General features: G+C 43.9%; 1 protein-coding gene and 1 long non-coding RNA gene across 2 annotated transcripts; one reads left to right on the top strand and one right to left on the bottom strand.

The window, feature by feature from the left end:
• Positions 1-907: 907 nt before the first annotated feature.
• LOC113582234 (serine/threonine-protein phosphatase PP1-beta catalytic subunit) lies at positions 908-19,715 on the top strand. The gene is made up of 8 exons (XM_027017893.3): positions 908-1,068; positions 13,864-13,995; positions 15,680-15,910; positions 16,541-16,645; positions 17,007-17,078; positions 17,489-17,640; positions 18,563-18,697; positions 19,072-19,715. The coding sequence occupies exons 1-8, from the start codon at positions 1,017-1,019 to the stop codon at positions 19,174-19,176; spliced, it is 984 nt and encodes a 327-aa protein (XP_026873694.1). The 5' UTR covers positions 908-1,016; the 3' UTR covers positions 19,177-19,715.
• LOC145657904 (uncharacterized) lies at positions 19,638-24,510 on the bottom strand. The gene is made up of 4 exons (XR_014123853.1): positions 23,576-24,510; positions 21,233-22,216; positions 21,064-21,125; positions 19,638-20,953 (listed from the first exon to the last, which is right to left on the bottom strand). It is a non-coding gene; the product is annotated as an uncharacterized LOC145657904 (long non-coding RNA).
• Between the last annotated feature and the right edge of the window lie 589 nt (positions 24,511-25,099).

Below are 25,099 nucleotides of genomic sequence, written 5' to 3'. Positions count from 1 at the left end.
AGACCAGGGCTTTTAAGTGGTCTCACTAGAAGGTACGCAGCCTGTTCCCCTCACTGGGATATCAAAATCATAGCAATGGAAATTACACGTGTGTGACTGCATGGATGTTTGCATTTGAACGTAATAATCGTTAATGGGAATAAGCAATAAAAGACAAGGTTAGAGAGAGGGCCCTGACTGAATGGTGGCACTTCTCCAGGAGCTAAGAAAAAGCATACAAATACCCCAGACTTGGTGTCAATAAAGATCATCATCTGATTTTCTCTACCATCGTGGATGCGTATTGCCCTCGCCCTGCTGAATGTTTTAATGTTTCTTGCATATTATTCTCTATATAATATTATTCTATATTACTTAGTAAACTGCCGTATCCACAAACCTCATGCCATTTTACGCTTCCTACATTGTCACCAATCCTTAAAGAAGCAATAAGTCAATTTCCCATTGATCGTACTTCGTTATGAAACATCCACTGTACTGACATCTAGAGGCCTGGATGTTTCAGAGAGTCTGATTATTATAAATCTTTGACTGCTTCCATGGGGAAACCTGCTCTGTGGTTTGTAAAAGGGTTCATTTGAAGACTACAAGGCAGTTTAATTATTGATCTCCAGCGAGCCGCACTTTATAGAAAAAGTTTCAACTAATAAATTACTTTCGTAAATCTTTGCTACTTTTCGTGCTGGAATGCCGCATTTTAAGCCATTTCACCGTATCATTTAAATGCTTGTGTTTCAAATCCTGTTTATGTGTTATTTTGGCAACATCCTCTTATACTCCAAATGTTGAACCACGTCCACATGGCGTTAATAACCACACACATACACAAAAAACCCCTCTCTTGAGCAAACTGTTGGTCACCTGTTGAATGTCGGACGCATTTGCGACTCGGCGCCCGGGCAGCGGGACCCGGGGGCGCGCGCGCCGCCGCCGCAGACGCGTCCGCGCAGGCGGTTCCCGGCAGGGCTGCGATACCCTGGCGAGCGAAAGCAGCCTCGCTGACAGACACTTCAGCTATGGCGGAGGGAGAACTGGACGTGGACTCGCTCATCTCCAGGCTTCTAGAGGGTGAGTCTACGGTCACGACGCTCGTGCGTCTCGCCGGTTCGACGCGACGCACGGGCGCGCCGCATGCGGGATGTTCGAACCGCGGATCCGTGCGTTGTGCCGTTCGGGTGCGGATTCCTGATAGAGGCCTGCTTTTGCGCGAAAGGGAGCTCCTGGTTGCCTAACATGTCGGGCTGCCGACCCGACACTCGTTTTCTGAAAGGGCACACCTTTGGTTCGCCTTGGTGTAGTTTCCCTCCGTGTAACAAAGCCTTTTTTTTGGTTCATGTGTTTTTATATGTTTTTCCTGAACGTATTTCAGACGAAGTGCCTGGACAAAGAAGTATAGTTCAAGTTAGCCATGCGATGTAGTTTCTCAGTTTGAAGTTAAAGATCTTGTCGGCTCTGTGCTGGTTGTAAACTGCCTGGCATTTTTGCGGTCTGGTCGTCAGTGGTTTTGAATATTAAGTCTAGCCTCGCACGTCTTGCACTGAACAGGAATGTTCGTTACAATCGTTACAATAACCTAACACGAACGAAACGAAGGCTACTCGGCTATATGTTGGAACATATCAACGAATAAGCTTATCCAGGTAATTTGAGCCTAGTTAGCAATACGAATGTAAGTCAAATGCAGTTTATCCTCTGTTAGGTGGTAGGCCCACATTAATGTTGTGTGTACTGGCCTTTGTGCTTGTAGCAAGGACTGGAAACAGAAGTATAGATCTACTTTTATTTACTTTTTGTCGTATTCACGGTTTATTCTATGTAACGTTGGTACTGTAGTCGATACGAGCTGAATAGAAAATTTAGCGACAATATTTGGGATTTGACCTTTAACATGTTAGTGACGCCGTGACCCTAAAGCAGTCCCGGTTTCATCCATGTCGCGCTTATTAAAATCCAACTGCCTCATTAAAAAAATAAGAGTTACATGGGATCACCACACAGGCCAAGAACCGTGACTTTCTCACCGCGTCTCTCTGTGTAACGACGATACATCGTTTGTGGTAATGCCACTACACAGACACTGTTGTGTTTGGACCAGACACTGTTGCTGTAAGGAATTTTCTTTTATCTTTGTGTGTCGCATGTTCAACATTCTTTTATTAAGCTCACATTGGACATTTTGAAGCACCTTTTACAACAGCCAGAATCTTTCTGCAAGGTGTTATGCGCTAATACCATAATAATATCTTTTGTAAGCATATTATGAGCACAAACACAGCGATAATAACAGTTTACAAACTACTATTACTGGGCTGGCTTTTTTTTTTCTTCTAGAATCTGCGTATCCTGCTAATCCAGGGTAAAATTACATGTTAACTGTTGTATAGCAAATTCTATTAAACAAGTACATGTATATTACATTAACGCACATAAGAAGAGCTAATTAATTGGTCACGTCATTGCCCATTACTTTGAGTATATACATACGTATTTAAGTAAACAGACATCTTATCCGCTATGCTATGCTATTCGATATCTCAACACCACCATCTATTCTAGTGCTTCGGGCCCTGTTATAATTTTTATAATATGTAGCTTTCTTAGGAGAAATTAGAATCAGGGACAATGACGTAATCCAGGATTTTGTTTCTTCTTCAGCACCACAAAAATTAAGAATTCTTTCCTTTTGCTTATGGGGTAGTTTCATTACCTAATCATATACTGTAAGTAATAACCGTGTGCAACCTACTGTTTCACATTTTAAACCACCATTTTAGTTATTTATTGGTTGGTCCTAGACTGTATCAGGCCTGTATTACAATGTACAAATTTCTTGTTTTACCACACTTTCAAATGCCTTTTAGGGGCTGTGACTGAGCTGTATGTGGACTAAACTTTAACTGATTTTTAATAATTTGCTGAGTATGCTTTTACCAAGGTAATAACATCTTGTGTCATTGTAGCACCCATTTGTAGCCTTTCCCTTCTAAGCTGCTAATCTATATGGCAAAATGAGGTAATATTTCAGAATGTCTGCTTAACCAAGAACATCAATGCTTATTAATGTCGTGCATGATGATATACTGGCTGCTCTGCTAGGGCTCTGCTAACCTCTGCACACTTCCTGCCTGGAGCGTCAGCTCAAACAGTGGTCTGAGAGGAGCAGGCTTTGCTTCAGTCAGCCAAATATCCATCCAGTAGTAAGATGGAGATCCAGGGAGTATCTGAAGACCAAGAAGTTAGGCCTCATCTCCTTCCAGAAGAACGTAAACCTCTGCCGTTTCTCTGGACAAAGAACGTATGTCATTTGGTCTTCGTGTAGTGCATTTGCTACAGGGTTTAAAAACATTTTTTTTTTTTGGTAGATCATGAATTTTACATTGTGAAGGATGTTACTGTGTTCTTTTATTAAATATGTCAACCTTGTGTTTAAACTCAGTTTATTGTTTGGCTTTGATTCACTGACATGCTAAAGACCCTAGTGGCCTAGTTTTAGAAGTCACAAAGTTTTAGAAACGGAGTTGGTTGGTTTGGTTCTTGGACAAGTCCAGTTTACCTTGTGCTATCTGTCAGTCCTTCCTTCTTTCTCCCTGCATGATTTGCCGCAGTGTTCTGGAAGTGTGTCCATGAAGTGCAGTGCTTTTGCCTTACCCAGTTCTTTTCCCTGATGGTCCGCCAAAGGAGAATGCCGTTACAGCAGCTGTTCCCAAACTGTTTCAGGCTATGCCCTTCCAAAACAAAGTGGAGGCAAAACTGCTCAACTGCTATAAATGACATTCTACAGAGTAGAAGAAGACTGTTGACAGTCAGAATTGTTGTCTAAACCTATCTATACTCATCTATAATGTGCTTAAATCAAGCTCTAATGCATGTTTTTTAGAAACATGATCCTGCAGTTTTAAATATCTGAAGTATAGTGAAAAATGAGACGACATGGGTATTCTGTTTTAATCTTTGAAGTATGAAAGTTTGCTGTTTTTACTAAAACGTTGGTGGACAGAGATTTCTTTGGGTTCTTCCTTCAAGCTCTACACAGGTGTTTAACAGACACCAGTATTTAGTACAGACACTCTAATCGTGTTCAGTTCACTATAATATTTAAGTTTGTATCCTAAAACCTAATTTAGGACTTTGTGAATTTGCTTTGTGAATGCTGCTCTCCTGTTTGCAAATACTAGCCTCATGACGATTGATTGTATCGAGCAGTGCTGTGTCTGTAGGTGACCTTCAGTGTATTGGAGGAACCCTTGAGATAGCAACAGTGCCCGAGAAACCTTTATCTGAACCACAGCCTTATTTGGTCATGTCCCAGGCAGCAGTGATCCACACCAAAATAAGGGATCTCAAAATAGCCAGGTCTGGTTTTCCTTAGAATGGGGGGGAAACCAGCCTATTATGACCATGATAGTTATAGGAGGTCATGCTGGAGATACAGTTCTGAGCATGCATAAACACACACACGCATGCACAGCAGCCACACAAGATTTACATTTAAAAACAAAACAAAACAACAACACTGTGGAGATCCTTGGCTTTGGTTTGGGCTGGGGTTGAGTTTATGGAATCCACTGGGAGGGGCAGCAGGAAAAAGGAAGCAGAAGGAAGCCAGCTGTGGATATTTGCTCCACGCTCACTGGCTGCATCACAGGTTTGGCTTGCATCGCTGTAGTGCTCAGAGACGACTGCTGGACTGCCTGACTGTTGCAGATTCCAGATGCACAGTGAAGTGGAACACTTTTTTTGCACCCTCTAAGTTGATCTATTTTTTAACTCTGTGTAATAAATTTAAATTCTGTTCAGGGTAGTTCACTGGCATGTCATTTACTGCTGTGTTTCTATTGCCGCAGCTTGGGTTACAGTATAACAGAAATTCAACATCATCTGTAAAACTAAGATTGTACACTAAAAAAAGTCCAACTCAAGGCAAACTCCAACAGGGGGGCGAGACTGAAACGAGACGAGCATAAGAGAGGTTAGGTGACCAAGCCGAAAAGTTGAACACCTGGAATATCGATTCAGATTACAACACAACTAAGGCATAAGATTGCAATTTTTAGACTATTATCTAACCTTCATAGTTTTGAGACTAACCATCATAGTTATGATATAATGTATCGAACAAAAATTAATCTAATTTGGCAGCATAATACAAGTTTTATTTTTTACTTTAGTACTGGTTCATATATTTTATAGTCTCATGAAAAGGAATTCCTCAGTGTTCAATGACCTCAGTGTTCTCAAAGTTGAAGACTGTCTCAAGAATGAGTAAAACTGAGTGAACAGCAAAATGAGACATTAATATCTAGTCTTGAGACCAGCGTTGAATACTGCAATGCTTGCTATGTGAGTGTGCATCAGCGCGTGCGTGTGCATTTGTGTATACATATAACCTTGCATATGACACAGCTACTCGATGTCTCCAGATGGTAGCAGGTAAGTTCATTTCATGCTGCTGTATTACATCACAGCTTGTATTCACCAAGTAGGGATAGATATTGTAATGTCTCGAAGAGGTTGCTAAATTTGGGGCATTTATTGCAAATGTTTGGGAAAAAATTATTTCTCTTGCTTTCTCTCTCTCTCTCTCTGTCTCTCTCTGTGTGTGTGTGTGTGTCACCCTCCCTCTTGAGTTTCCACTCAGTGTCACAACAGTAAATGTCAGTAGTGGCAGTTCTTGCCCACACCAGGTCCCACCCATGCTGGCCTCTGTTCATTGTTCCACACACAGAACTGTATCTCATGGTTGCTCTGGGGGTTCACGGAGGGCTAGCCAGTTCCTGGCTGCACGGAGTGTGTGTCACTGCTCTCTCTCTCTCAGCTCCTGCGTTCATGCTCCATGTTTTTCACTGCTAAATAAATAAACAGGGCAATTCACAGAGCATTGAATAGGTCTGACAGTCTGGTGTTTCACAATGCCATTGCGTTCGTAGCTGTGCCCAAATATGCAACGTAACATTGAATCAAAAGGTCAGATAACAGTAGGACGTGGTTGGACATGACATGTAGCTGTTCAACTGTTTTGAGGGTGACGGTACACTAGTTTAGCTTAATTGAGTTGATAATTAGTTAGGTTCATAGCCTTGAGCTAGGCTAAGGTTCTCTGATGTGCACTAAATGCCTCCAAACAGAGTTGGAAGATTATATGCTGTTATTGCGATTAATTGCATCATGATGCACTTTTCAGACGCATCGTGGGTATCGTCAGTACTTCAAGAACACTTCCCAAATGCATGCTCGTCTTTACAGTGTAGCACTGCCCAACTGTGCGCTCGTCTTTACAGTGTAGCACTGCCCAACTGTGCGCTCGTCTTTACAGTGTAGCACTGCCCAGTTATGTCTTCATTTTTAGTGTGGCACTGCCCAGATGTGTGTGTATCTTTAGCAACTTCAGTTTTGCTGCTGCACTCGGTTCCAAGCTGTTAGCAAATCTCAAAGGAGCTAACTGTCACCTTATATACTGTCATATACTGTCTTCAGATGACTGGGTGACTTCCATGAGGGCTCTCTCTCTCTCTCTCTCTCTCTCTCTCTCTCTCTCTCTCTCTCTAAATGTCAGCAGGCACAGCTGTCTGTTAGTAATCCCCCCATCCTCCTTCAGTGTCACTCCACATGTGGGGGGCGACTCCTGAGAGCTCAAGCCCTGCCAGTGGGCTTCTTTCTGGGATGAGCCCTTTGTATAGTAAACATCCCTCGTGTTCTCAGGGGGCCGCGCTTCATCTCACACCAGGACGTTGTTATTGTAGGCCGCCAGTTTGTTTTTGTGTCGTGTTTTGCAACGTGTGCACCATATGTTCTCTCAGGCTTAGCATTACAGTTGTCCTCTGGCGCTTAGAAGTAGATCTGGGAGCAACTATTTAACTGGGTCCCTTTTTTTTTTTGCGTACTTGCAAATACGAATCGGCTAGGGCGTGATAAACGAGCACAAACAGATGGACCTCATTCATGGAAATGACAAAGTTCTCTACATGGCCTGTTGATCAATACCAAACTAAAACATACTTCTTGCGTTCTTCATCGTTTGGGCTTGTTCCCTGGGAATACCTTCCTTCCGTTTGTGCTGGGTTTAATGATGACCTACTCTATGGAATGCCAAATTATATCCATGTCGGAGAATTCACGTTTGTGTCAGGTCAGGTATTTAGCTAGTAGCTAGATAGTACTTATAAAGAGGAACAGTCAGCATGCTGTCGAAATGTCACACGGTGATCTCCTAGGTAACTTTCATCTATCGACTCACCACTACTGTGACTGCTTTCTATAGTCATATGTCATGGGATGGGATTGGCTGTACTAACATCTTGCATTTTATTATACTGTCTATTCAGTAGGTATAAGCGTAATGGAAAAATAAAGTTGAATTGTAGTAACAGCGAGGTTGACCCGGAGAACGGGTCCTGACACTGAACTTAGTTTACCGCATCACATTTTAATGCACCACCAGGCAAATTTCCAGAAGCCTCATCACTGTGGCCTGCAATATGCAGCTTTTTTTTTAGTGGTTCCCATGTGTTCGAAGCACAGTCTCCATACCGCCAAGGCTCTCAGACATCGAAGTTGTGTTTCAGTCAGTCAGCAGGGCTTGGGCTGTTTGGAAATGGCTAATTAGTGGTATGAAGTTGTACCGACTGCTTCTGCTCCCCTGTGAAGCCGTGGCACCCCGCTCGGGTCTGATCTAAACACCAGCGCATGGTGGAGACACGGCGCAGCCTCCTGTCTTTTTGCTTCTTTATTTTAAGAAAATAAAGCTGTTTGGAGTGCACCTCTTCTCACCCTCCTCCTCACTGTCATTAGGTTTATTGGAGCTGCGTGCCTGGGTTTCTGTGTGTGTGTCAGCCACTAAGTCCTAACGCTGTATTTCACCCTTTCCAGATTATAAAACGAGAGTTGCTGCGCCTAATGGCTCCCCTCCTCAGATTAACCCCTTCTTCTCCCTCACGTCTCTGTCTCACGTCACACACACACACACACACACACACAAATTCCAGCCAACATACCAACTAGCCTAACGTGCAGTTTTAACGCTAAAACTATGCAAACTAACAAGCTCCATGTTTTCGTGCTCTTTTTTTTTTTTTTTTTTTAATCTCTCTCTCTCGCATTAAAATGTTTAACTGAGCAGGTCCCGACACACACGTTTTAACGTTTAACGCGCTAAATGAGCAGTCACTCCATCTTTGCAAGCGATGCCGAGTTTACAGAGAATCTCCTTCCTCACGGATATTGTCGGCTCGCTTTCCCGGCCCTCTTCGTCCCGTTAAATACGGTTACCGAAGCATAGATAAGCCTGCGCTGCTAGCGCACTCTGTCTCTGTGCTAGCGGACTGTGATTCATTGGCCTCGACAATACTGATGTTACAGACATTTTACAGGGAATTATTAGAAAATTATAGGAATTGTATTTACTGTCTACACGCCGGTCTCAGATGTTCCAAAGAAGTATTCCGTGGGTGTTTACATGAATCAGGGCTTTGACGGGCTCCGGCTACCAATATTGGTTAAAATAATGTATTAAACGTAGCTGCCAGCTTTAGCAAATGTGTAGTTTATATATTGGCAGTATGGTATGTTTGTTTCTGCAGTCTTTACTAATGTGTGGGACTATGCTTTAGCCCAGCAGCCTGCTGGATATCGGTGTCATCTTCCACTCAAGCTGCCATTAAGGAACTCCCAGTCCCAAAATGAACCAAATTGTACCGCATTTGGACAGAAATATTTCAGGTTTTTGTTTAGTTGTTTTCTTAATGTATGTTACACTATTTCTTACAATGTTTTGTACGTCTGTTGGTTGGTACTTGAGTGTGTGCATGTGTGTCGGTGTTTGTTGTGTGTGCATGCGTGTATATGTGGTGTGTGTGTGTCTGAGTGCATATTCATGGTTGTGTGTTGCTTAGCTGTTTTCACTTGCTGGATTAATGAAAACATATTGCCATTAGACAGAGATACTTTGGGGCGCGCACACACACACACACACACACACACAAAACAAAGGGTATTCAGGATCCCCTCCATATACAGTAAACGGCACAGAAGCCAGTACCATTCACTTCTCTTTTTGAACAAGATCCTGACTAAGCCGGACGAGTTTTCCAGCCTGTGTGTATACAAGAAGTTTAGACAAAGCCACCCACATACTCTTCTGTCTATGAGGTATCTGTTAGGAGAATAGCACCAGATCATGAATGTCACAGGTTGCATGTGCAGGTGAGAATGCAAATTGGTTTTGACTGGTATGTACAGGAAGTCCAGTGCGGATGCCTAACCTGGTAGTTGATGTGTTCTGTCTGGGCTCTAGCCCCGGGTTCGGTGGTTGATGTGTTCTGTCCGGGCTCTAGCCCCGGGTTCGGTGGTTGATGTGTTCTGTCCGGGCTCTAGCCCCGGGCTCGGTGGTTGATGTGTTCTGTCCGGGCTCTAGCCCCGGGCTCGGTGGTTGATGTGTTCTGTCTGGGCTCTAGCCCCGGGTTCGGTGGTTGATGTGTTCTGTCTGGGCTCTAGCCCCGGGCTCGGTGGTTGATGTGGTTGATGCTCCAATCCCCCTTCTTTCTATCACTTTGTTTTTTCTACCTCTCTCTGCTTTGTCCCCCCTACTCACTCACACACACATGCACGAGCACACAAACAGCATTTAGCCTATATACTACACTTGCCCCTATCCTGGGTGTATTACCACACAATAGACCTAACCATATGTAAATAGATTAGTTCCATCTGTGTGTGGGGGTGTGATGGCTTTCTCCCCCTTTCTTTGGCCAGAGAACTCTCCATATATGGCAGTTGATTTTGGAGAGAGTGATTTGTATATATATGTCTCTCTCTTCCATTCTTGCTCTCTCACTCGCTCCCCTTTTTCCAATACACACACACACACACACACACACACACACACACACACACACACACACAGCTCCTGAATGACCTTTAAACTTGCCTCCCTAGGAATGCCTGTAGACACATACTGCCTGCCATCGAGAGTCGCAGGCAAACCGCATGTTCAGGTCTGACTTCACTTTCGGCTCAGCTAAGGTGTGGTTTTCGCTCTGCTAGAAAAGCCTCTCCTTGTGTGCGTTCCGCAAGCTCTGCTGTACTTGCTCGGGTGTCAGTTGCACTGTTCTTTGTTCAGTCTCTTTGTCTCTTTTTTTTTTGCCTTCTGTGAAACTCTGATCCATGGACGTACCTACAGCATCACACGCACCCTCTCCATCTGGGCAGAGCTCGACAGCTCCAGCAGCGTGGCACGGTGTGGTCTCCACCCACCCACGCTGATCCAGTGGGCACTCACAGTAATTATTTTTGTCCATGCAGTGCATTACATTTTTTTTTCACTTCTTAAAATGATGTTCTTATTGCCCCTACAAATGTCTCCAATTTTATCTTCTCAGCTTGGTCTGGTAGTCTAATACCATCTCTCTGTTTGAGTTACGTACAAAGTAATTTTCTCAGTTATGAATTAGGAGTGAAATCTAGACAAGTTAGAGATAACATTAACTTCATTAGCCTAAATGTTCAGTCAGGCAGTGGCTCCTGACTGCTCAAGGTATAGAGAGGGTTGCAGATGTGTATGTTGTACTTGGATTTGAAAGTCTGTGTTGCTTTAATCCTCATGAAATAACTTGTGGAGGACCAGGTTAATGTTTCTGAGTAACCAAGTAACCAAAGAAAAAACAAAAGAGAAACGCAATTATTCACACAGTGCTGGTATGATGGTTAGCACACACCCACATATGAATACTAAGACCAAATATATGCTGACAATTTTTTTTTTAATTTTTTTTTTGCTGTGGATTTTATAAGTTGTGCCATGGAACAGTGCCTTCAGGGGCAAGGTGTGCCAGGACATTTTGAATGCTTCACCTTTCAGGAGAGAGAGCGAGAACGAACGAGCAAGCAGTCAGGGGCCACCGATTCTGCACTGCAGTGTTTTATTCTGGCAGAGAACAGAATCAGGGAGACACACTCCCTCCCTCCTTTACACACTCTTTTGCTCTCTGTCTCTCTCTTTCCCACATTACAAGCCAAATTTGGATGGATGTTCTTTGTTGCCCTGTAGAGTGGAATGCAGTTTACACACACACACACACAAGGAGTGCAGTATGTATTCCTTTAGGATTATAGACTAACTAATGCCTAGTAGCAATTACGTGAAATTTAATTATATAGTGGAAATATAGTATAATATAATTAATGTTAAGTGTTTAATACAGGTTTTATACAGTTTTAGTTGGTAGAATTCATTGTTGTGTTGTGCATTATTATGACGTTATAATCAAATGGTGCTTGATGAGTGTTAATGTCTCTCCTTTGGAGACCAGCATATGTAAAAGTTTGTGGAATGTGGCATTTTACTGAGCGGTTGTGACAAATCTATCATTACACCTGTCAACATCCCGCCATATCACCCTTGTGTCACTTGATACTGTTGCCATGGAGATTTCCTTTCGTCTTAGTGGAGCCTTCTACTGCAGCAGAAAATGGGGTGACTCTCTGAGCCCTAACGCCACACCTGCTTCAGTAGTAAAGTGGTACAGCCCTAAGTCAAGGTCACTAGGAAATACAGTCTGTGTGTGTGTGTGTGTGTGTGTGTGTGTGTGTGTGTGTGTGTGTGCAAACACTCTTCGTATTTGTTCTAAAATATATCCATGGGTCAGACTTTAAATAAACTGGTTTGTCTCAGTGGTGTGTGTGTGAAGAGTGATGGGTGGGGGTTTGCCACCAGGTTTTTCCAAGGGGTGTTGGGGGTCACACTCTCTCAGTGAAACCTGACCCAGGGTGCTGAGGTGCTCTACTGTACTCTCTCCTGGCTGTATCAGATCACATTAGCTGTTACCCGATCCTCAGACATCCAGTAAACAGATTGCCATGTTTGTGTGTCTGTCTCGGTCTGTGTGTGTGTGAGTGACTATGTAGATTAGTGCTGACAGTGTTAGAATCTCAGACACACACATCACAGACCATAGTAAATCTGTACCTAGTTGTTTACACATAGCATGTTTACAGACCCTGCACCGGCAATGCTCAGTATGGAGGTGCTTTCATTGGGGTGGATCCAAGAACTGGCATTAGAACTCCCAGCAAGAAGGATCAAAAAACAAATACACACACACAGTGTGAGAGAGAGAGAGTGTAATCAAGGACAAGCCCATAACCAGAAAACAGATATAGCATGAAAGTAACGCTAACATAATAACTAAGACTACTCTCAGCTCAGTTGGGGAACGACTGTACTCTTACGTATCTCTTGTGAACTCTGAAGTCTTCTACAAACCGTGCAGTTGAACTGAAACTGCTTTAGGACCCAATAGTCTGTTGAACGCAGTCTAAAATGTGGCTGGTGAATTTTCTGAGCTCATATTCATGGGTAGAACTAAACCTGCATGTGGGCAGAACTGCGGCCCGAAGCAAGATTCAAACTCTTTAATGTTGTGCTTGTTGGTTCTGAGCGGCAGGTGGGTTTGGGTACAGTTTATTAGCTGCATGTTCCAGTTAGACGCGCAGTTGAATGTCTGACTAGCTTGTCCCCTGGGCCATGAAAACGGAACTTGCTGTTGGGCAGTTTTACTCACAGCGGTGTTTACAAAACCAGGCCTGCTGTTTGTGCTATTCAGTTAAACCAGCTTCACTCCCCTGTGGGAGGGAGAGAGAGAGAGAGAGTGTTTATCGGTTTGTGCTCTGTGATTCTTGTGTTTTTATGCCATACGTCCTCTTTCCTTCTAGGCAATTCTGAATGATCCTGTCATTTGTAGCTGATCCCTACAGATCTCCATCACTGCAAACCAAACACGCGCTGACTTTTAAGTTAAATATCTGTTTGTTTGTTTTTCTGTGAAAGGAAAGTTCTTTATCTGTTCACCCAGAGCTACGCTTGTCTGCAGTCATCTTTGTGACCGCTTTCTTCATCTCAACCAACCCCGTCGTCCTCTGAGAGCGCTGGCCTTCTTTTCAGGAGGTTTGCAGGATTTGGATCCATACATCATCCGTCAAGACGCGGAGCACTGCAAGATTTTGTGCTTCCCTTGATTCGCTGCTTCGCTCGTTAACTGGGTTAGCCCGCTGTAACAAGCTGTTCAGACGCAGCAGCCTCAGGCGCAGGTCGCCGATGGTCAGCGCTGCCTCGGTCGCATTTACGAAGCAATACTGAGTGGCTTTGGAATATGTTGAGCGAGCAAAAACCGAGCATGCGGTTCCAGCTCTGGCGCCGTCACACCGGCCACCTGCCCTGTAGGAGGAAACAGCCAGCGCTGTGATCTCAGAGGTTAACAGGCGGATGCACGTTGTGCCGGGTTATCACTTATCTCTATTAGGACTGTATATATCTCTAAAAATATATAAATATCTAATTAAGCTGTATCCATAGATGTTCGTAGAAAAGTGCGCTTACTGGTATAAATGTATATTAATATTTGCCCAATGGTCAGGACCAGGTCACTTGTGAAAGAGTCCAGTGAAGGTTGCCAACACACACACACACACAAATATATACACACACAGAGGGTACAGGACAATGGGGGTGAGTGAACTGACCTCAGAACAGCAATAGCAGATTAAAGCTTGGACATGAGTGTAAACTATAGAGTAGCCTGAGGTTGAGCTGTAGGGCAGGTGTGTGAAAGCCTAATAAAGGGGCCACACAGGTCAGACCCACCTGCATCATAACTGTGAGGGAGGAAGCAGGTTCACTTGCTCTTAGTTTTGGAGCTCACGTCCACAAGATATTTGTCTAAATGGCAAAGTTTTGAAGAGGTTTGGCTCAAAGTCTTAAAAAATCCCTCCTTTTTTATCTTCTTGCTAAAGCGTTTTGCTAAACTTTTTTATCTTTTGTTTTATTGGCTATTGTGAAAATAATCTCTCTCTCTCCCTCTTTCTCTCTCCCAGTGCGAGGATGTCGCCCAGGAAAGATTGTGCAGATGACAGAAGCGGAGGTGCGAGGGCTGTGTATTAAATCCAGAGAGATCTTCCTGAGTCAGCCCATTCTTCTGGAGCTGGAGGCCCCGCTCAAGATCTGCGGTCAGTCTCACCCTCTGCGTCTATTTCAGACCCGCGCGGCCTCGAGAGAGAAAGCGCGGCGAGTGTGTCTGAACCAGCAGAGCCACTGCAGTCGAGTCGCACACCAAAGCTCCTCTGATGCGGAGCGTACCGTTTCCCCTGAGTCTGCTCACCCCAGGCAGTCACAAACCCTTGGTGTTTGTCTGCAGTTGTTTCAGTAGTATATGACACGGGTGAACGACTGGGCAGGATGTTGGCGTGAAAAGCGGCAGCACAATTTACGGATTGTGTTAAGGCTTCACACCCTGCGCACATCCTTTCTTTCGTTCCACTGGCATTACCGCACACATTTCTCCGGAAGCGTCATTCTGGAAGTGTTGTAAAAATACCGTCTACAAGTTTATTGACTCGTAATGAAAGCCCATTGCCGTAACCACGTCAGCGGTGACCCCGCTGAAGCCAGGCAGTACGCACACACACTTATCACGCCACCGCTCCAGGGCTGCGTGTTTACAGAGAAGCGGAAGGGGTGCTCAGATGGGAACTTCTATTTTTAAAAAAGTGTCTCACCAGAGAAAGGTGGTACGCGACTAACACTGGAGCGGGTCAAGGGGAGACAGGCAGACACAAGGGGCTTGCAGACAGGCAGACACGAGGACGTTTTCCTGGCCAGCAAAGGACGACACCAAATTCACAAACGGTTGACATTTAAATTAATTTTAGAGAATAATTCGTCAGTCAGTGGACAGAGTGGCCGTGTGTAGCGTGAAGCGGGTCTTCGCCGATCAGGGGAACGGCTGTGGTAGTGACGTAGATCACCGTGGTAAAACAGCAAACAAGTCAAATATTACAGTCGAAAGAATTGCAGTGGGACCATACAGTGTAACTGATAAATATTTCAACTCTCCATGCTAATGAAATAAGAGGTCCATTAGTCCATACTTGTGTTGGAGAGGACAGCTTGTCTCACAGGTCTGGACAACTTGTATTTTGAAATGTAGGAAACACGGCCAGGTTCGGTGTTGGTCTGGGTCCTCGCATGAGACCCACTGCGCGTTTAACTCGCCTGTTTTCCGTGCACAGCTATCAACCTTTTTATAAACAGCAGTGAATATTAAATCCAGACATACAGACACACTTAAAGCAAGCTGTGTTTCTGAGTCTGAAGGTTCAGGGAGCTTCGCGTCTGGATGTTCTTTCCTCTTGTAGTCTGATCAAAAAGAGAAACAACACACGTTTCTGGAACCAAAAGGATAAAAGGGCACATCGTCCATGCTGGTTTTTATGTGTTTCAGATGAGAGGACGTGTGGGCGAAATCAAGCTTGTAGGATATGTGTTATGTAGGACAGTGGTGCACTGAGATGCACCCTGACTGATGTCTTTGAGCGGCTGATACCTTTATTCGCTTGATCAGAGAAGGCATACAGCTCTCTCTCTCTCTCTCTCTCTCTCTCTCTCTTCCACCTTTTTTAGATGTCTTTCCACCTTTTCTGCCCTTCCTCTTTTTAGTGGTTTCTCTTTCTCTATTTCTAATTCTTTCACTCTCTTGCTGTCTCTGCACCCCCCGACTAGTCCCTCCCTCCCTCTCTCTCGCTTTCTCTCTCTCTCTCTCTCTCTCTCTCTCTCTCTCTCTCAACCTTTGTGCGCCCTATTTTGTTCAAATCTCCAACGTCCCTCCTTGCGTCTCTGTCTCTCCGTCTGTAGGTGATATCCACGGTCAGTACACAGACCTGCTGAGGCTGTTTGAGTATGGAGGTTTCCCTCCAGAGGCAAACTACCTCTTCCTGGGGGATTACGTGGACAGAGGAAAACAGTCCCTGGAGACCATTTGCCTCCTACTGGCCTATAAGATCAAATACCCCGAGAACTTCTTCCTCCTTCGTGGCAACCACGAATGCGCCTCCATCAACCGAATCTACGGCTTCTACGACGAGTGTATGTGCATGTGGGAAAGCTAACACACACATCCCTCCACCACACACACATTTATCTACAAAGGCACGCTTAAGATCGTATCTGTGTGGAGCCTGTTATTTTCACTTCTTCTAGGTGCTTACTCTTTATTCTGATCTGAGACCAGATTTTTAATTTTTTTTTTGTATTTCGGAATAAGAATAAAGACAATCTCTAGGAGGCGCTATGAATAGCGTTTATGTGAAGTACACTGCTTCCACCTAGTGGGGAAAAAATGAAACTACATACACAAACATACATGCATTCTGTTATATATTTGGTGTTACCATGTTAATTCCACTGTCCTTAAATTCGGTTTGAGATTTTTACACACACACACACACACACACACACACACACACACACACACACACACACACACACACATATATATATATATATATATATATATATATATACAAAACATGCGCGCACACGTGTACAAATAGGTTTCACATCCTAGAACTTTAAAGAAGCACTTTGTTTGTGCAGCTGATGAAGGACCTCTGTCTGAAATGTCTTGTTTCTCTGGAAAACTTGGGTACTACACGACAATTTTGACTGTATATATAGAGGAAGTATTAACAAATATAATTTATCTGTGGTCCTCAGGTAAGCGCAGATTCAATATCAAATTGTGGAAGACGTTTACCGACTGTTTCAACTGTCTCCCTATTGCTGCCATTGTTGACGAGAAAATATTCTGCTGCCATGGAGGTGCGTCGCCATGGAAACTCATTCCTTCCAGTATAATTTCCTCGAATCGAGGAACGTACTACATGTGTAACATATAGTCAACAAGCTCTGACACACATTTAAAAATAACGGCTGCAGTTTCTAAGTTCCCAGGAAGTTACATAATTGATGCAACCCTCTCTGGTTAATTGACCTGCTATGATTAATTAATGGCCGTGGTTAATTGACCTGCTATGATTAATTAATGGATGTGGTTAATTGACCTGCTGTGATTCATTAATGGCTGTGGTTAATTGACCTGCTGTGATTAATTAATGGCTGTGGTTAATTGCCCTCCTGTGATCAATTAATGGCCATGGTTATTTGACGTCACCTGCTCCAGGCCTGTCTCCGGACCTGCAGTCGATGGAGCAGATCAGACGGATCATGAGGCCTACGGACGTCCCTGACACCGGTGAGAAAACTTGGAGGCGAGATCTCTCTCCTTCCACTGCTGAGTCTAATCTTAGATGGGGCCTTTTTTGTTTTTACTTTGTGATAGTGCTAAATGCAGTGTGTGTTTTACTTTTTTAAAAATTAAAATATTTTCTTAAGTAGAGAAGCCCTCCTGCATTTCAACAGCAGATAAATGCAAAAATAATGACAATAAAATAACAAAAATAGACTGTAATAGCAAAAAATATAACGAAGAAATAATACTAAGGTAAACAAGAATGAATAAAACAAATGATTTTGTGGTGTACAATACCACCAAAAAAAACCCCACCACCAACAAAAAAAACTAAACACTGTTAGCAGACTCTGAGGTTGGAATGTGTCGAGTTTCATTCCCGACAGTGCCTGAAAGGTGTTGTGTGCCCACAGGGCTGCTGTGTGACCTTCTGTGGTCCGACCCAGATAAAGACGTGCAGGGCTGGGGCGAGAACGACCGCGGGGTGTCCTTCACGTTCGGCGCCGACGTCGTCAGCAAGTTCCTCAACCGCCACGACCTGGACCTGATCTGCAGGGCTCACCAGGTGGGTCTCCTGGTTCTGTGGCCCTGTCCCCTGCCTTGCCTGCGCTGGGTTGGAGCAGGTCCTGGAACAACCGCCCAGGCAGACTGGCTCATAGAACCTTCCAGAACCTTGAGGCTTTCTCGTGACGCTCTGCTTCGACTCTTGTATCCCACAGTGCTCCGAGATGTGACGGAGCAACGCTGGAAACAGGCCGTCGTTTAGAATTGCCAGATACTCCCACTGCAGTTCAAAGCTCATTCACTTGAATGGTGCTTTTTAAAAAATTTTTTACAATTTTTTTATGGTTTCTGTAAACATCAGGTACATCGCGAAACCACATGGCAGTTGGCTTTTCTGTTTTAGGAGATAAGAGGCCACTGCAGCACTGTGCTGTAGACGCCCTGCAGACTCAGTCTTTTGCCTGTTTCCTGTTTTCTGATGGCAGATGAGCTGTGACTCCAGGCTCGAGAACAGCGTGGTGTTTGTTTGAGTGATGTGGGCATGTGCGAGTGTACTGACACTGAAGCCTGAGTGGATATAAGGCAACATGGGCCAGCTTAAGTAGCCTTCATATTACAATGGACCTTTTAAACTCAGTTTTATGAGAATGTTGAAGGCAGCAAATCGGCAGGAATGCGTGTGGGTGCGTGCGTTGAACCAGACAGCACGCACTCACTGTTTTTCCTTTTCTACTTGTACTACCTGTCTGTGTTACTCTAGAAAAGTTAAATGTGTGTTTCAGATTCGCACTGGGGTTTATGATCTCTTGCAGTGCATTTAATAATCGCAGCGTAACGTCACAGTGCGGTTATGAGTAACGTGGTGGTTCTAATGTTAACTAGATGGGTTTGGTGACGAGGTTACAATCTCTTGCAATTGGAGTTTCTCAGCATAATGTCACATTGCACTGATGGTGCACGCACAATTATGTCTGCCACGGCAGGTGGTAGAGGATGGCTACGAGTTCTTTGCCAAGAGACAGCTGGTCACGCTCTTCTCTGCTCCAAACTACTGCGGAGAGTTCGACAATGCTGGGGGCATGATGAGTGTGGACGAAACACTCATGTGTTCCTTCCAGGTATCACCAACACACAAATACACGCACGTTAAAAGAGATTAGATCTCGCATGACGGCACAGTGCTTAACTTTTACAAGTGCTAAATCCAGTCTGCATTGTTTAAATTATTATTATTATTTTTTTGTTTAAATCTCACACTATTTCTCCTTTGTATTCAAATGCCAGTCAGTTTCGTGGCATTTTCTGTTTCATCTTGTGAAGTAGTGTTGGATTTACAGTAGTGGCTACATGAGTAAAACATTTATAAAATTGTTTATGCATAATAGTTATTTTAGATTTTTATTGTTTCCAAAATTTTTGTGCATAATGTAATCATTTATTATTATTTTTTTAATTTATTGTTTGTAAAAATTGTGTAATATATTCTTATTAGATTCTGAAGCCTTCAGAGAAAAAGGCCAAGTACCAGTACGGGGGGATGAACTCTGGTCGCCCTGTGACTCCTCCCCGCACAGCTGCCCCGCCCAAAAAACGATGAGCGTCGGAACAGGTGATGACCTCAGAGGAGGGAGAGAGCGTGACAGCAAATCGGAGAATGAAGTATGAGGAGTGAACAAGTGTGAAACTCCCTTGGCAATTTATACCATGACGGGAAAACAATGTAGTTAAAATGATGTGAGAAGCAAATTTTCTGATTTTCAAACACTTTACATCCCCTGCCTCCGATTTCCTGAGCTATTATTTCTGTATTCCTGTGTTTTTCCTCCATCTTTGAATCCCCTTCATCTGTGTAACTACATTTGTCAATTAAGTGTTTTGAGGAAAAAAAAATGTATAAATGCTGTCATCTACACATATGCATACACACGCACACACCAATCTATTCGTCTGCATATCAGTGTACCATTATGGGTTTTCTTTTGAGGCTGACAGAATGATGTACATTGATTGATTTAACTTTTCTTAAGTTTACTGTTTCATTCTTCCAGCCTGTTTGTGATGAACAGGAATAGTTAAATAAACCAATAACTTCATCTGGGGTTTTCAGTAAATAAACCAGAATAAAATTAAAAGGGATCCTGCGTGTTCGTCTGTTTATTGGACGTTGTTCATGTGCCACTTCTCTAAAGTCTTAGAGACGGGGTGGCTCACACTTCCCGAAGTCAGTATAGACATGGTGTAGGCACTTGTGCTCCTACCACGGCTCACTTAAAGGCCACTTTTGTTAACTGGGTGCAGAGGTAAAATCTATCCACTAGATGGCGTTGTGTTCACATAAGCAGGAAAACGCCATTCCTACTGCCTCTTCAAGCGAAACTACAAGGCTAAAATGAAAATAATGCAGAATTTGCAAAAGACGACCGAGCATCGAGCGTTGGAAAATAAATACACACGAATAAAAATACATATCTGCCTCCTACACAATGAGGATCAATTGCGCAAAAGGCCGCGTCTTTACGCGTACAGGCGGCCGACGCCACAGCCTGCTTCTGCGCAAGACCAGCTGAATCCAGAAACGCCTGCGGTTTGCTCCAACCTCATTCAAAGATTTCCTTTTATCATGCTTACATGAGTCACGAATCGTAAAATTACAAACCTTGTTAGCAGGCTTGACGGTTTATGAGCAGGCCTTAAATTGGAGCGGTGTTTAAGCATCTGCGGCACGGCGGGGTTAATTAAAGGGCAGGACACGCAGTGTGCAGCAGCGTAAACAGTCATCGCATGACCTCCATAATTTTCGGGCCCGGAGGAAGATGACAGTGCTCTTGTGTTCAGCTCGAGAACCAAGCACTTACGACCGGAGGAGCTGACCGGAGGAGCTGACCGGTGTTCTGGTTTCGCAGCGAAAGCTCTGACGCACAGACAAAGTTTTAAGGGGAACAGGAATGACAACAGCTGCTCAGCAGACGACTACCTCGTTTCCGTCCAACGTGCTTAAGATATTGCAAATGTTTATTTCGCTCTTGCACTGGATCAGATCATCCAATAGTGGAAATTAATGAGCTGCCTGGAACAGCTTGCACAATGAGCTAAACGGTTTATAGCCTTTGAGACCTTCACATCAGAAAAACGATGCCAAGATTGTCACCGTGACAGCTGAGTCCAGGGTCAAGGGCTCAGTGTTGGGGTGCAGAGATCTTGTTGATACTGTCAGACCTCCAATACTCCCAAGTTGGGCTCCCAGTGAACAACAAAAAGCATTTAGGATCACTCCAGCCTTCAATGGCTTTCAAGACTTCAACCCCAGCTCATTTTTTGTGGGCTGTAATGTCAGCATCAGTGCCTCAGATGCAGACTCTGTTGGTCAGGCCTACCTATGTTGAAAGAAGATTCTTGAGCATGTTCCTCATATAATGTAGATCAGCATTTTGTTTTTTTTTTTAATTTTGCTGTTGTGTTCAGTGTCACCCTTTGTAAAACTCACCAAGGCCCTTGGTGATTAGCTGATATGTTGAGTATATTCTCCATCTGGGGTTAATCCAGGACCTGGGACAAGAACATTTGCGGGACATAAAGCATCATAAAGAGTCTGTGTGTCTGAGTGAAAGAGGGAGGGACAGAGATCAGACCTCAGAAATGTGATTGGTCCTCACCAGCTGCTGGGGCTATTCCATCATTAAAAATGCCCTTTACAAGACAGTCGACACAACTCGACCACCTGTTGCCTTGACAACTTCGTAGGGGGGCGAAGGTCAACTAATCTCCAGACTAGTTTTAAGAAGGCAGGAATAACACCAGCATCCTGATGGTATGCACCTGTCTTTCTGTGGACACACACACACACACACACACACACGCTCTCCTGCTAATGAGTAATGCAAAAACAGTAACACACACCCCATGACCTGGTATTGACTTGTACACTGTCAGGCTCTCACACACACCCCCATGACCTAGTATTGATGTACACAGTCAGTTTTTTTTCTCTCTCTCTCTCTCTCTCTCTCTCTCTCTCTCTCTCTCTCTCTCTCTCTCTCTCTCTCTCTCTCTCTCTCTCTCTCTCTCTCTCTCTCTCTCTCTCTCTCTCTCTCTCTCTCTCTCTCTCACATACACAATGACCTGGTACTGACTCTTACACAGTAAGTCACACAGACACACACCCCCGTACTCCTTTTGTATCCTAGACACTCCAGAAACATGCTGGAATACACATACACAAGTACTTCTGTCTTGAGGTATATCACCTACCTGATATTGTCTGTAATCCTTTTAGACTGAGAAAGGACACATGCAATCATATAGACACGCGAGATCACCCTGTCGCTTACACATGCTCACACACACCCACATACACACTCATGTGTGCTAAAGCACACTCATACACACATACTTTCCTTTGTCCTTTTTCTTGGTGTTAAATTAGTGTAATGAGGTAATGGCCAAGCTCAGAACACTGAAACCCTTATTATTACTCATTAGCTGAAATAGTGTGCAGCCTCTGTCTTCCCAGACTGCGTAAAGCTATTCCGACTGAATGGAGAGGGGAGGTTATTCACGCAGTGCAGGACAGGAAAACCTGCTCACAGTTCTGGATTCTGTCATTCCCCAGTCATTCTGTCATTAGAAAAGCCAAAGGTCTGTGACACACACACACACACACACACACACACATACACACACACACAGTGTGTACATCAGTGACTCCAAATGGCCTGGAAACACCACTGGCTAAAGACAAAAACATACTTTTAATGCAGATTCCTTCTTTACTGATCTAATCTACTTACTAATTCCTGGATCTAATGGCGTGACCTTTGAAGACACAAGTATATGACTGACTTTATAGCTCCAGGTAGATAGACAGTCATTCACACACACATCCAGCAGGTGAAGGTATAAACCTGTTTATGGTCGCATGATGTAATGCAATACAATTGACTGCTTGGCAGGGATGCCTACGTTCTTATAAGTTGTCTAGAGCCTTGACATATAATCATTAAGAAGTTGGAAAAGTTGAATAACCATGCTGTCTATGTTGACTGGTAATGAAGACCTATTATCAAGCTCCACCCATCAAACCATAAATGCCAAGTAAGAGACCTCTGCAGGCTAGTACTGGTACTGCAACAACAGATACTTTCAGCCCGCATTGCGAACGGTGACCCTGCTCAACTGAGTACGCTCCACATTCTCCCTCACAGCAAACTTACATTTCGTTCTCTGAAGGACACTGCGTTCTTTCAATAATGTCTGAAAAGAACCCTCAGTGATGTGTCTGTGTTTGGTTTATCATGTTTCCCTGCATAATCCTGCAGCCCCAGACAAGACCGAGAAGCTCAACAACCGTCGTCATTTCTTAATGATGTTATAGCATGACTCGAGATGAGAGGATTGTGATAGTAGTCTGCTGTATTGCATTACATCAGGCAATCATAAACAGGTTTATTCATTCACCTGAGGGATCTTTGTGTAAATGGCTGACTATCTGTCTGAGACTATTAAAGTCAGTCATATACTATGCACAAATGCCTTCTGGTTTCTTAGTCAAATCTAATCACGAAACACAATTTACATTTGTGGCATTTGGCAGCCACCCTTATGTAATTACTCAAATGGTAGTGTTAATTCCATATATTAAACTATCCGTTTACTCTGGGACCTATGGTTAATCGTTTTTTTGGTGTTGTTTTTTTAAAGCTATATCCATTATCAATTTCCAATTTTGTGTTTCAACCATCTACCGATATTTATAGCTTGCACTCGCTCTCCAATACACTGCCCCTTGCACAAACCTTATCACGCTATTCGTATCACTGCTAGAGAAACAGTTCACCTTTATGTGCTTCTTATTATGGACTAAGCTTGCTAATGAGCTAAGCACCTGTTTATTTCTCCATTATGTATCATGCCTGTGACAAACTAACCTCACATGCCGATCAAATATGCTTCGGCATCCCAAAGCCTGCATATCAATTACAGCTGGGACCTTCACCTACCCACTGTCCAAGGTTTTGTGGAGTTGGAAGGAGGTCGTTAGATTTAATGCCGCTCGGCATCCATTTCTCACAGTCTTCGCCAGGTGATTTTCTGCAATTGGCCTTGTTTTCTTTGCGAAGCTGCTACTGTATGTGATGCTTCCTCTTCCTGTTCACGATAAAACTAGTAATCATTGGCCATCTCTCTGGCGATGTGACCTTACGATAAAAGCAGCTACAGTAAGCCGTCGAAGAGAACACAGTGAGTGGAATGAAAGAATTTGGGAACTTTTGAAGATCAGCCGTGCTGCAGCGTTCTGGGTTAGCGGCAAGGGCTCGCAGGAGTGAGTTCTCGCAGTCAAGCCTGGACATGACGAGAGACTGACCAAGCACTGGAATGACTTCCCTAGAGAGGAAAGAGTGAATTCTCTGAATGTTGAAAAGGTGAAATCTGAGAGCCTGTGACATGAGAACATGACCTGGACAGCTGGTCATCCACAATCCGCTTCCATCTAAGATTGCAAAGAAAGTGCCATTCCCGGTTCTGAATCCTTGCGGCACACGTGGTTCTAAGCGGTGGTGGTGCGCTGTCAAAACTGTCTGCTTTTCTCTGTTTTTTTTTTTGTGTTTTTTTTTTGCAGCGTCAACTGGAACTGTTTGAATCAGCCAAGCACAGACTATCCTAAAGGCACAATTACCCTGTCAGTGCTACAGTGGGTGAGTTATGAGTGTTTTGCTTCATTGCCTCTCTGAATGACTTCTTCAGATGTACAGCATAATAAAATCAACTTAGAGGCTGAGAAGGTTAACCGAGCTCAGAGACGTGGGTCTCCGAGATTTCCCACAAGAAGGCAAGGACCCAGAAAATATTTTAATTGTCGTCTTGACTTAAGTTAGTAGAAGAAAAAAAAAGGTGTCACTCACAGAAAACGTGACCAACGCCATCAAAGAGTGCAAGGAAGATGCAAAAGAGACACACAGACTATAAGCGAGCTGCTCTCTGCCACCTGTGAGCCACTCAGTCTGGTTAGACACTGAGACGCAAGTCACGTTACACTGCAGAACTTGCATAAAAACCTGTGTTCTGTGTGGCTGAATCAAAATGGCTCACCACCGATCTGCAGTGTGTCTTGTCCTCCCTCATTCAGACCGGCCAGCTGTGTTTTGGATGTTCCGAATTGGAGTTTTGCAGAGACCAGCGTAAAGGTGGTAGCGCATGACCTGCTCTGGACTAATTCCAGCACCGTGCAACTCCAGAAGGTCATGTGATAAATGCATTCAAAAGATGGAAACAGTCAGAGCTGTAAATGATCTTGTCATGTGAAATGGAGAAGTGTTCTGACAATACTCACTTTAATTTGTTGGAGCCTCAAGAAATGGATTAGTTTAGGCGGTAACAGCACGTTTACTGTGAATAGCAGTATTGTCTAAGGCCCGGTTTCCATGTCTCATCTCTGTCTTGTCTCAGGTGAGTGACGTGGGTTCACACTTTCCCCTGTGTGGTGTATAGCCATTGCAGAAGTAACACAGCCCTGGTGTCAGCCA

This window comes from Electrophorus electricus, chromosome 5 (genome assembly GCF_041902795.1).
Source record: "Electrophorus electricus isolate QZ-2024a chromosome 5, ASM4190279v1, whole genome shotgun sequence".
Lineage (NCBI taxonomy): Eukaryota > Metazoa > Chordata > Actinopteri > Gymnotiformes > Gymnotidae > Electrophorus > Electrophorus electricus.
Note: the sequence above shows the minus strand (reverse complement) of the source record. Positions and strands in the feature narration are given on the sequence as shown.